The 12,799-nt window shown below is 41.1% G+C and overlaps 1 protein-coding gene across 2 annotated transcripts in view; it reads right to left on the bottom strand.

The window, feature by feature from the left end:
- The window catches only part of rad17 (RAD17 checkpoint clamp loader component), a 35,241-nt gene that overhangs the window by 5,969 nt on the left and 16,473 nt on the right, over positions 1-12,799 (bottom strand). For both annotated transcript variants that reach the window (XM_086206996.1, XM_086206997.1), the window contains exons 12-16: positions 11,678-11,781; positions 11,433-11,579; positions 5,842-5,970; positions 1,857-1,977; positions 1,279-1,336 (exon numbers count right to left, since the gene is read on the bottom strand). In XM_086206996.1, coding sequence (XP_086063122.1) covers positions 1,279-1,336; positions 1,857-1,977; positions 5,842-5,970; positions 11,433-11,579; positions 11,678-11,781 — 559 coding nt within the window. The remainder of the gene's footprint in view (positions 1-1,278; positions 1,337-1,856; positions 1,978-5,841; positions 5,971-11,432; positions 11,580-11,677; positions 11,782-12,799) is intronic.

The following is a 12,799-nucleotide window of genomic DNA, read 5'->3' as shown; positions in this document are numbered from 1 at the left end:
TAGAGGTGCCGATCCTTTACCTAGCAACTTTACAACCATGAACTGATTCAGGGAGACCTGAAGGCCACACACCAATGAAGCCAGTAGGACCACATCCTCCACAAAAGCAGCAATGCAATCATCAGCCCACCAAACTGCAACACTTCAATGCCATGACTGAACCTTGAAATCCTGTAAATGAACATTTTTGCAGAGACCTCAAGCACAACTCCTGCTCTGAGCACAGAGAGATTGGATGGCCCCCCTAACCCCATACTCAAGCAGCACCTACCACAATGTCAGGTGAGGAACTGAGTCATTAGCTTTCTCCAAATCACAAAAAAACACATGTAGACCAGATGGACAAACTCCCAGGCCCCAGGAAGGCTGAGTAATGTGATGCTTCTGTAATTGGCACAATTTGTCCTCTTTTTTGAAGAGGGTAACCACAACTCCAGTCCTGCCCCAGACCTCCAAACGATGTTCAAGAGGTGTGTCATTCAAGACAGCCCCTCAATACCCAAGGCCTTCAGCATTTCTGGACAGTTCTTCTCATCCTCAGGGATTTGTCACTGTGGAGTTGTTTGTATTTGTGTCTCTGTGACCACCCATGCTGATCTCGTCCTAAACCTGACTGTGCCCGAGCTTTTCAGCCAATTACAGCACAATAAAATATATGCCTTTCGTTTCTACTTCACTCACATACATTGTTCTCTGACTTAAATGTCTTCTCTTCAGACATTCATACAATTTCCTCTATATGAATATGAATGCAAGATGTATGAATGTGTGATTTAAAAATCTTTAAATATGAGGGGGAATATGTATGCATGTGAAAGTAAAAATATACGCCGGAGAAAGGAGAATTTATGTATGTGTGAGTAAAAAATATATGCATGTGAAATTAGAATGTATTTATGTGAGAGTGAAAAACATATGCATGTTCATATGTGACAGAATGAATGTGTCTTACATGGCCCTTCATTGGTTGGCTCAATTTCTGCATCTTTCGAGTTAGACTATTTATAAACTGCTTTTTTTTTAAATATGTATATCAACTTTTATCAACTTGGATCGTTCATCTGTGTTATACTGGGTGGTCAGAAAGAAGAAAATCGAATGAAACAATCAAAGGAACAAAAAAAAAAAAAGATGTTTGGTAAAGTGGGAAGAGCTCATTCCTCTCCAGAGGAAATTCAGTCCTTCTTTTACACCAACTGCTTCTCCCACCCCCCCCTGCTCTAAAGTGGTTACAGACTGACATACACCTTTATGAAAGAAGAAAAAAGTGTGCTGTACCTGCAAGGAAACCTCTTCAGTGACATGTGGCCCACATCCTGGATAAAAGCTATCTGAGCTGAAAAACATACGTATAACAGAGCACTGGTGTTAAGGACTTATATTTAAGGCTGGGTGTCTGCCATTTGACAAATTTTGTTTCATCCCATCCACTCTCCTCTGTCCTGCAGCTTGTGAGTTGAAAATAAAACTTGCCATCACTGAAGATTTTATAACCCCTAGACGCAACACAGGACTCATGGTTGAACTATAAATTTTTTTTGTTTTGAAAAATTGCTCTTAATTTCTTCATGCAATAGGGCTGTTGAGTTCCTGTACGTCATGAGTGATTACAACTCCTCCAAATGTAGAAATGTTGACTCAAGAAAACAACTTTCATCATCAGACATTAAAAAAATCAAACTCGTTTACTATTTGGTTTGAAAATCCCATGGCCTAATCCTCCCAGCAGCACTTTATCGTGCCAGTTCCTATACCTTTTCAAAATTCTTCCTTCAGCTGCAGTATTACCCAATCTAACTGGTAAAATCAAACTAATTCTGTGACATTGAAAAACAGTTGTGCAGCTAATATGTTACCTTGGTTTCTCATGGGGTTGGTGAGCTTAGCCATGTATGGCAACAGTTCCGTCTGGAGGCTGACTGGTGTCAAACAGAAGCTCCTGAAGAGGCACTGAGCAGCCAGGCAGTTCTCACGGTGCTGTCAGGAACACCAACATCAGGGTCATTACAGTTTCTAATTTACGAATATGTTTAAAGCAGTAGTTCTCAGCTGGTGGGTCATAGAGGCATTTTGAGTGGGTTGTTGTGGTGTGTGTGGACAAAAAAATTTGAGGGACAAATTGTGCATTCAGTGGTAGTGTAACACTGTTGCTAGACCACACTGTATTTGTTAAGATAAAGAAACAAAGGAGCAAGATGGCTGGTTTTCTAACAATGAAGTATAAATATCTATAACTAGTAGGGGTGCAACGAAATAGTCAACTCATGAAATGATATGAAATACGAAACAGGGCTCACGATACAAAATACTCACGATACAAAATATAGATGAAAGAAAATCAAAAATCAGAAATACAAAAATCATACAGTCTTTATTTTCCTCCTTAGATTGCACAAACAAGTTAATGAAGTTACTGCTGTCCGTACAAAATAAAATGCTTGCGAAATTTTGTGATGCGTAATTTTCTAGCACCCCTAATAACTACACAGGTAAGCAACTATGAGCAGGTTCCAATCAATCATTCATTTAAAGGGCGCCCTCAAATTTGGAACTTCGGACAATTACGTTTGGGGCATCACAACAAACACCCCTGCAGCTGGACTGTCTTTTGGTTTAGCACAGCAGCACGTTCAGGCAGCATGCTGATATTGTGACGACAACGACCACTGAAATGGTGCATTACTGTGACGTGCCATTTCATTGTGGTTTTTTTTGCGATGTCCAGCAAGAAAAAACCCTCTGGTGCACAGGGAAGAAAGAGAAGAAAAGGAAAAAACGGGAGAAACACAGAGGTGATTTAATTAATTAAAGTTACCTAAAGAGCCCCAAGAAAAATCTTGCCTGGGGCATCAAATTGCTTTGGGCCACCACTGAAGCCCTGCACAAGTCCAACCCAGAGCCCAGTGGATGTGATACATGTTGAGCCTTGCGACCAATGGACACAAGTTGGGCTACAGCAAATTTTATGAAAAGATTCATTGTGCTATCAGAGACAACAGAGTCTCCTGTAATTCTTACAGAACCAAATGTTGCTGAGATACTCAACAGCTTTTGGTAATCAAAACTATTTTTGATGACATTTTATCTACAGTGCATATCATTATCATTCGTCCATATGTTTAGGTCCCGAAACAGAAAAACAGCCATAGCCAAGTTTGAATAAGTCAGCTTTTCATTTTGTGCAGTTTTGTGCCTAAACATCAGCTATTCATCCAATGTCATCAAATTTGGCAGACAGATGAACAGGAGGTAGATTGGTTATAAAAGTTGTACTGTAGGTTTAAAGATATCAAAATTCTTTTGATAAGTTTTAATAAAGAGGATCTGTAGATCAAATGTGCAAAGTTTCATGGGTTTCAGAAGTAAACTCTAGAACAAGATCAAAAAAGTATAAAGCATTTTTTTGCAATGTCACAAAATATTTTTACAATCAAATATGGGCACGCCACATATCATCAGATTCAGCTGACAACGGGGAAGGCATACACTTCCTGTCTTGACTTGCCAAATTGTGTACAAATATTTAGTGATGTATGGGGACTAATAAAGTTTGGTGCTGATAAGAAGTTCTTTCAATAGGATATTTCACCACTTTCTGTTTATACTTCATCACACAGGAAAATGTTCCTTCACAGCTTCTGCATTTCTAGTATTAAAATTCAGACCACTGCACAACTCTGAGATATTCATTTAGATACTACAAAATATTACATTGAACTACATTGTTCTTGATTTATTTTAGCGCCACCTGATGGTCAGCATGTGTACTTTTCTGCATCTGAGCTATGCACAGGCTCTACTCCTGATAGGATCATCTCTCACTCATAAGGTTTCGGTTGCAGAATTGCATTTCTTGATGGAATAATGGTTCCCCATTATATTGCTATGCATTGTGATGGTGACATACGGTGATGTTTTGTTTTGTCTCAGACCCAGAAAGTGAGTGGTTGAAAAGTCTCAGAAATTTAGGTTGTCATGCTGGAAAAAAATAGATGGATTGAGGATAGATCAGTTGAGAACTTGGTAATGGGTTATTTTGAAGAATGAGTTGGGTTTTTTTTTTAATGCTGTTATTGCAGCAAAGTGGGTAATTTTGATATTTTGCCAAAAAATATGAAGCTGTTGTAACTTCAACAATTCCCGTGTTTAAACAGTTCCGACCAGGAGCCTGATGGTTACAGCAAATAAGAATCAAATAAACTCTTGTGGTTGTTTCCTCGTTCAAGTTAGTGAAATCTGCCTGCAAGCACATGAAGTTGAATGAACTTGAGCATGGTCGTCCACATTTTTTTCATGGTAGCACAGCAAAGGAGAGGATTATAATTAGTTTGTTTTAGCTAAAATCTAAGTTGTGGCTTACTGAGCAAAACAGCAGGTTAAAGAAGATACTAATTGACCATGCAGAGCCCTTGAGAGTTTCTAAACAGGGTTTTTGGAAAGTTTTGCTGTTGTTTGAAGTTAATAACCATGGGTGCATTCGCGCCAAGCCAATATACATGGCTTTTAACTTTCTGTGTTCTGGAGTCACAAAGATGGGATTCAGTGGTGAAAAAAAACATCTTTGTGAACTCAAGGCACCTAGTTGTGGGTACCTGAAAAGCAAAATGCACCTTTTGGCTTAAATATAGCAGTGTACAAATGTCAATGTGACTACTGTGATGGCCAAATTCATTTCAGCATTCCTCTAATTATTACTGAACTAGTCAAATAAATGGCAATCCCAAAGCCAGGTCACAGCCTCATACTGGCAGGGGTACAAGCCTGCCATTGACACTAAAAACTGCCTGAAATCATGCTATGCTGCCTCTTTTGACCTGCTTTGAAGAGGCAGTGCTGCCAGGACCACGACCAGTAAATCAACACCTGGAGCTGGAGAACATAAACCTCAAGAGACTTTACTTTTTTGCACATTAGGTAAGTTCTCTTTGGGGAGTTGGTACAGCTACATTCACTGTTTAAATGTCCCAAGAAAAGATGTTTTTGGCCAGATATGAATGCAAGCGCGGGTTTGTCACAGAGTACATAATTGTTGCTGAGAGATCATATTTGATTGACTACTGGAATCTCAAATTGGCTGCTGCTCTTACAGAAGGAAATTGGCACAAAGTTATGTAATGCTGCCCTGTTCATTAACTGTTATATGTTTTCTATCAGCACACACTTTGGGGTGTTTTCACTCAGCTCTGTGAATATAATGGGGCCAACAATCTTCAAAGATGAAACAATAGTGCATAGTGCACTCATTAATGCAACCCTGAACACTAAGTAATGATATGTCAAAGGTTCCATCCATCCATCCATTTTCTTCTGCTTATCCTGTTAAGGGTCACAGGGGGGCTGGAGCCCATCGCAGCGACTTTCAGGCGAGAGGCGGGGTACACCCTGGACAGGTCGCTTGTCCATCACAGGGCCATCACAGACAATCATTCATACTCACAGTCATACCTACGGTCAATATAGAGTATCCAATTAGCCTCGTCCCCATTTGCATGTCTTTGGACTGTGGGAGGAAGCCCGAGTACCCGGAGAGAACCCACGCAGGCACAGAAAGAACATGCAAACTCCACACAGAAAGATCCCTTCTTGCTGTGAGGCCACAGTGCTAACCACTGCACCACCGTGCCACCTATGTCAAAAGTTAATTGGAATAAAACATTTATCAACACATTATTTGATCGACCTCGACAGAGGTAATTTGACACCATTTCACTGCAGATGGTGCTGGTGTATTGGTGCATCTGCCCAAGAGTTCTGTTCGGTTTGGTAGTCAAGTGATTATCAGTTGCTTACAGTGTGTCAAGCCACTGTTGCTGAGATCCACTTGCACCGTCTGTGTCTTACCTTCTTGTCAATCAGCCACCAAGCAGGCTTGTGCAGTGGTCTGAAGCCTACAGCAACTTGCTGAGAGTTGGAGTGAAGGAGCCCCCTTGTGGCCACTGAAGACCCATAATCCCCCATGATGGCACGACTCTGAGATATAAACAGCAGATTATACACATTCCACAGAGAATAATTTTCACATGAATGTACCATGAACCATAACTGAATTCAACATGAACCACACTGAGAGGACTAGGTCAAAAGTTAGCACAAATTGCTCTTCAGGAATTTCCTGTAGTTGCCACAGTAATATTTGTGGATAAACCAAACAATCATCGCTGGAATCCTTGCCAACCAAACCCAGCCAAGATTTGTTGAATAAATCATTTATATTTATAAATCATAAAATCAATTTACAGTATGCTGTAGAGTTTCTCTTTTACGTTTTTTACACAATCATTGAGACATATTGTGTGTTGTGAGAAAATAAAAAAACAAATCTTCAAACTTCATCCACAGTACGTTTCTTTGGACATCATTTTTCTAAGAGCTGACTCCAGCTAATTATGACATATTTTTGTATTTTGTTTATTTTTAAAAATACAAAGTATGCATTTCTGGAAACAAACATATTTTCTGGAGCTACGTGCCCTGAACATTGGGTTTTCCACTTTTTGATGTAGTGTGCAAAGTATGCTTTTTAGTATTTTTATTTCAACTGGCCTGAATTATGATTTGACAACACTGTTTGGTTTTGAGCATCAATTAAACTGACTAGATTTGGTGAAGTAAAATGTTTCAAGAAATGTATTTTAACAGTTTTGAAAAAATGCTAAAAGAGTTTTGTAAATTTATAATATCACATCAAAGAAATTGTGCTACTACTACTACTACTGAGTCTAACCACTTTAATACTTAACCATAGATAATCGATAGACGTTAGATCATTAACTATCTTTGATATGGCTAAGAAGGATAACTGGGTTACTCATGTAAGCCTGGTTCCTTGGTGGCATATGACAGATGTCACACCATAGGATACACCCCTGCATATTCACAGAAGCAGTTGTTTCATTATGTGAGCTCTGAGAGGCTGGCAGTTATGATATCTGCGTCAAGACCCCTCTGCCCTCCGCCAACAGCTGACGCAGCATTACACGCTACTCAAAACAAGCATACCTCTTCTCGCTTCCCTACAGCAAGAAGGGCGGTCTGGTGAGACATCTCACCCATGCTACTCAGAGAACCGGAGTTTTCCATCATAGCATTTGTTCTGACGTCTCACTATTGGATATGGACACTCCTGTCTTGCCAGATAAGCTCATATTGATGACTGACCTCCAGCCCCCCAAACGCCAAGGTAAGTGGACAACATTTACCCACATTCAGAACAGCATGAGCAAAACTCAGCAAAGTGACATCAAACTTATAAAGCCGAATATATACACAGTATTAACAGTGCAATTTTGGGCCATCTCAGACAAAATGGCTGCTCCAAAACAGTGGTCTGACATTGCACTGAGAGAGATTCAAAGACAGCTGTTATCACAGTCTTCCAACTCAAGATAATCTGGGACAAAGTCTAAAACGGTCAGAAATCTAGAATCACCATTTCACAATGTGGCTGCTGCTACATTCTATGTCTACAAACAAACCAATTGGAATACAGCATGAAATGCTGCTGCTGATGTCTAATTCACCTGCATTACAGCCTATAATTCAGGAGGTGGCATCATCATACAGTCTGCTTGATGTCTTACCCAAGTTTTTTGATCCATACTGGCTTGCACAAAACTTGGAAGATTATCAAAATCCCACAGTCTGTGGTACACATAAAATCTAGCAAATGTGAGGGGAGGTAACCAGCTTGCTGCCTCACATACTTCATGGACTGAGACACTTTAATCAGAGACCAAGAGATAGGGTGGTCCCAAAGGGAACGCCCCCTCAACCAAGCAGGAGCCTGAGGCCCATAACTGGGGTAGGCCAAAGCAATGCAAGTCAAGTCACGTCAAGTCACGTCAAGTCAAGTCAGATTTATTTATATAGCATATTTCATACACAGAGGCAATTTAAAGTGCTTTACAAAAGGTCTTGTTTAAGACAAGCAGCAAAAGCAAATGCATAGCACAGGTGAAATACCAGGAAATCAACATCATATCAGAACCTAATGTTCCAATAGGCTTCTTGAGTTACATGATTGTTTATAGTAAAATCAAATAAAATTAAGAATATAAGAATAAAACAAAATAAATCAGCATAATATCAGAATTTAATGTTCAAATAGGCTTCTTGAGTTACAACATCTTTACCCATAAAGTTAAATAAAATAAAGGGAAAAAAATTGGCAATAAGGCTACCAGTCAATAAAAATGCAGAACTTTAGCAGGAGTTAAAGGCAATGGAAAACATAAATGTCTTTAGCTTAGTTTTAAAAATGAGCAGAGTTAGGGCAGATTTAAAGTCTTCCAGGAGCTTGTTCCTGCTATGTGTGGTATAGTAGCAGAAAGCGGCTTCACCATGCTTTGTTTTGATCCTGGGAACAGTTAGCAGACCAGTCCCTGATGACTTAAGAGGTCTGGAGGGTTCATAGTGTGGAAGCAGTTTAGAGATGTATTTTGGGCCTGATCCGTTAAGAGATTTATAGACTATCAGCAGTATTTTAAAGTCTGTTCTATGACACACAGGTAGCCAATGCAGAGATTTGAGAACTGGTGTAATGTGTTCAGCTTTCTTGTTAAAACTCTAGCAGCAGCATTCTGAATGAGCTGTAGTTCTTGAATAGCTTTTTTGGGGACGCCTGAGAAAAGATTATTGCAGTAGTCTAGCCTGCTGGAAATGAAGGTATGAATTAATTTTTCTAGGTCTTGTTTGGACATATAACCTCTAATTCTTGCAATATTTTTCAAATGATAAAAGGCAGATTTTCTGATGGATTTGATTTGGGAGTTAAAGTTCAGATCAGAGTCAATGATAATGCTAAGATTTTTTTACCTGGTCTTTTGGCTTCAGAGATAAGGATTCGAGATGTACAGTAACTCTGAGCCTTTCTTCTTTAGTACCAAAGACAATTATTACAGTTTTGTCTTTATTGAGTTGGAGGAAGTTCTGGCACATGCAGTCATTAATTTGCTCGATGCACTGACACAGTGAGTCTATGGGAGCATAGTCATCGGAAGAGAGGGCTATGTATATTTGTGTGTCATCAGCATAGTTATGGTAAGCTATTTTGTTTTTTTGCATAATCAGGCCTGGTGGGAGCATAAAAAGGTTAAATGGAACAGGGCCTAGAATTGAACCTTGGGGTACCCCACATGTCATAGTTGATTGATCAGATGTGTGGTAATGTTTGGTAATGGGTTGGGATCAGGCACCTTCATATTATCCAAGTCGAACCCTTCGTTCCCAGGATGCAGGGTGACTTGTGGTCCCTAGAGTTTCTAAAAGTAGAGGGAGAGCCTGAGCCTTCAGTTATCAGGCTCCCCCTCTGTGGAACAATCTCCAATTTTCGGTTCCGGATGCAGACAACCTCTCTACATTTAAGGGGAGACTTAAGACCTTCCTTTTTGGTAAAGCTTATAGTTAAGTCTGGCTTAGGTTAGCCCTCAGATATGCTGCTATATGCTTAGACTGCTGGGGGATGTCCCTTGGTGCACTGGGCTTCTCTCTCCTCCTCTCTGTCCTCTCTATCCTCCTGTATGTGTTGTACATAAATCCTACTCATATGTGTTACTAATTCATCTTCTCTGGAGTCTTTGGGCTCCCCACATCCCAGATCCCGGGTGCTGCTTGCGGAGGCTACACACCAGAGGAGGCTCAAGCTTTCACCCTGCTCACATCCCAGTCTGTCCATCAGTCTCTTCCCTTCTGCCCCTCTCTTTCCTTCTATATCTGTCTTTGTCCATTATCTGTCTCTGTCTCTGCCCCACTCTCCTGCTCTTTCCCCCCAACTGGTCAAAGCAGATGGCCATTCCCATTGAGCCTGGATCTGCTTGACATTACTGCCTGTTAAAAGGAAGGTTTTCGTCACCACTGTTGCAGGATGTGCTTGCTCATGAAGAATTGATGGGTGTAAATTCATTGAAGGCGTGTGGTACTTTCCTGTTGTACTTGTATAGTTTCATGAGATAACTTTTGTTGTGATATGGCGCTATACAAATAAAATTGACTTGACCTGACCTCTGGAGCATAGCTTAGGACTGTCCTTGATTGGCAGATTCATGCAGCAGTGACTGAAAAGCTGCAAAGCCTACTGAAGAACATGAACCAATCACTTTGAAGAGGAGCAGGATTAGGTTTCAAAGTCACAAAATTTTTCCAAATATAGAAATGCATATAAGCAGAGTGCACAGACTCACTAACATGCTAAGTAGTAGCAGCGACCAAGCCACCTTAAGAGACAGCATTTTCATCTCAATCGGGTAAAGACGTTTAAATGGTTGATGTGAACCACTGTGGTTATGTTATCCATTCACACATGCAAATGGTGTCAATAGAGAAATGGAAGGAACAGAGTCAGTGCCAGAAACACCGCCAGCCATAGGAAGTTGATATGACCTTGAAAGAGACACCCATACCACCGTTCATCCTTTGGAAACACTGGCTTCTACATCTTCACTGGCTGACTCCATACATATGCCCTTTTCCAGGTAAGGAAACGGTGTTTAACATGGAGACTGGGGCCCTTCAGTGTTTGGCACACAGGATCCAGCTTGAGAGACACTGTCCAATCCTGAAAATATTTTATGTACTGATTGCCTAACCTCACCACTAACAGTGACGACGACATCAGGCCCAGCTGTGAGACACAGACCAAGTCTGATGAAATACTCGGCTGATAATTGGGCCGAAAAGGAGAGAAAATCTAATGACAGAAAAGTTACTTTCTGCATTGGATACTCTTTTCAAGGCAAAGACCAGATCAGCCAGGTGAACACCACACCGAGGAGGTCAACACCAAACCAATGTGCATCACCACATCCCAATCGGAGTGTGCCTTGAGTAACCAGTTGTCCAGATACACAGGCAAGTGAATGCCACGCTCCCTGGGTCACCTGGCTTGGCTAAAGTTGTCTCAGCAAATACCCTCACCACTTAGGGCTGGCTGACACAAGTGTTTCTGTTAATAAGCAAGGGGATACCCCACAAAGAGACATCAGAATGGAAGAGAACTAATTGTTTGGAGGCAGTGCTTTGCTTTAAAATCATTTCAATGTAGCTTTCACTGTAGATGTGTTCACTCCCATGGAGTGCTTCAGTTCTCAACGTCGGCAGCCACGACCAGCCTGCTGCAAACATTAAGGGACTCACAGTCCCTTTCATCCTGCAGTAAGATACTAAATCTGCTGGGAAGGACAGGAACTTAACCTGCTAGTGTCATTAAAGTATTTCTGTTCATCTGCAACACCATGCCCAGCATTAAACAACAATTAACACTGATTTGTTATGAACAGGCAGGAGCTTACGAGAAACTGCAACATACAACCCCTGACCAATTGCACAAAAATTATCACACAGGAACAATATTCCCTCAGCGCCATTTGTGATTATAGTGCTGCTAGAGTCAAGCAAACTGTATCTTTTAGCCTTTTCATCACAAATGAAAGACTAACCGTCCAATCAGCTGTGAGGAGGTCAGCATCAGACAGATACTCGCTAGCTCGGTCTAAATCTTCCACCTGTGAGAAGAAGTCTGGATAATTCTGGTGGAGGTAGAGGTTGAAGAATTCCCCAGACATGTGCGATCGTTCAACAACATCCTGAATGAAGACACACACACATACACGGAGGCATGAGTTCTCTGTATTGTAAAGGAAATGTATGCATATGTGTTATAACCAGTTAAGAATGTTTGTACCTCAGGGTCAACTTGTAATGGTCCTCTTTCGTGCTGAGAGAGGTGAGATGGTAGACCAGGTCCACAGGTCCCATTATCTTGGTCAACACATTCAGGATTCCCTCCTGTTGATAGTAAACATTCAGTTCTTTATCATTATGATTTGTCATGTGACTACCAGCATACCTTTCCATTTCAACAGTTATTCCTAACCCCTATTGTTTTCTGAATTAATTTGGTGCAGGGGTCAGTTCTCTGCGATAATAGAACAAGACATTTGAAAAATATTTTGCCAGATGTGTTTCAGCAAAATAGGCAATACACTTCTCAGTTCATCAGAAGCCAGGCCAGGCCTCTTTGTCCATCTTTGGATTAGCTGGTCATTAGCTACATTCACTCACTGCCAAGCCGCCCACTAGGGGCTTCCTAACGGTTAATCAATAAATCAGTGTGCAATGTCACAGTAGGGCTATATGATAAATTGTTCCAAGAAAATCTAATCTCAATTCAAATGTCTGATGATATCAATTCTAAATCATGACGATTCACTCCCTCTAGATTACACATAAACATCATGCTACATTTATGCATTATCAATTCATAACAATATCAGTTGATGTATCAATCACAATGATGCAGAAAGCAGTTGATTTGACATTCAACTCAATCAATCCATCCATCCATCCATCCATCCCTCCATCCATTTTCTTCCGCTTATCCTGTTAAGGGTCGCTGAGGGGCTGTGCCTATCCCAGCGGCTTTCGGGCGAGAGGCGGGGTACACCCTGGAAAGGTCGCCAGTCCATCACAGGGCCAACACACACTCACAGTCATACCTACTGTCAATTTAGTGTATTCAATTAGCCTAGTCTCCATTTGCATGTCTTTGGACTGTGGGAGGAAGCCGGAGTACCCGGAGAGAACCCATGCAGGCACAGGGAGAACATGCAAACTCCACACAGAAAGATCACGTGCCCAAGCCGGGACTCAAACCCAGAACTCTCTTGCTGTGAGGCAACAGTTCTAACCACTGCACCACCGTGCCACCATCAATTCAATCAATATTCCCCCATTTTGCTTCCTCACTCGCAGCATGCTCGACCAGACCCCGCTGCTATAGTAACCCAACATGACACCTGTCGAA

This window comes from Aulostomus chinensis, chromosome 6 (assembly GCF_037954235.1).
Source record: "Aulostomus chinensis isolate RoL2024-O1b breed Wild chromosome 6, RoL_Achi_v1.0, whole genome shotgun sequence".
In the NCBI taxonomy this organism is placed as follows: Eukaryota; Metazoa; Chordata; class Actinopteri; order Syngnathiformes; family Aulostomidae; genus Aulostomus; species Aulostomus chinensis.
The sequence above is the reverse complement of the archived record's forward strand: the minus strand, read 5'-3'. Positions and strand labels throughout refer to the sequence as shown.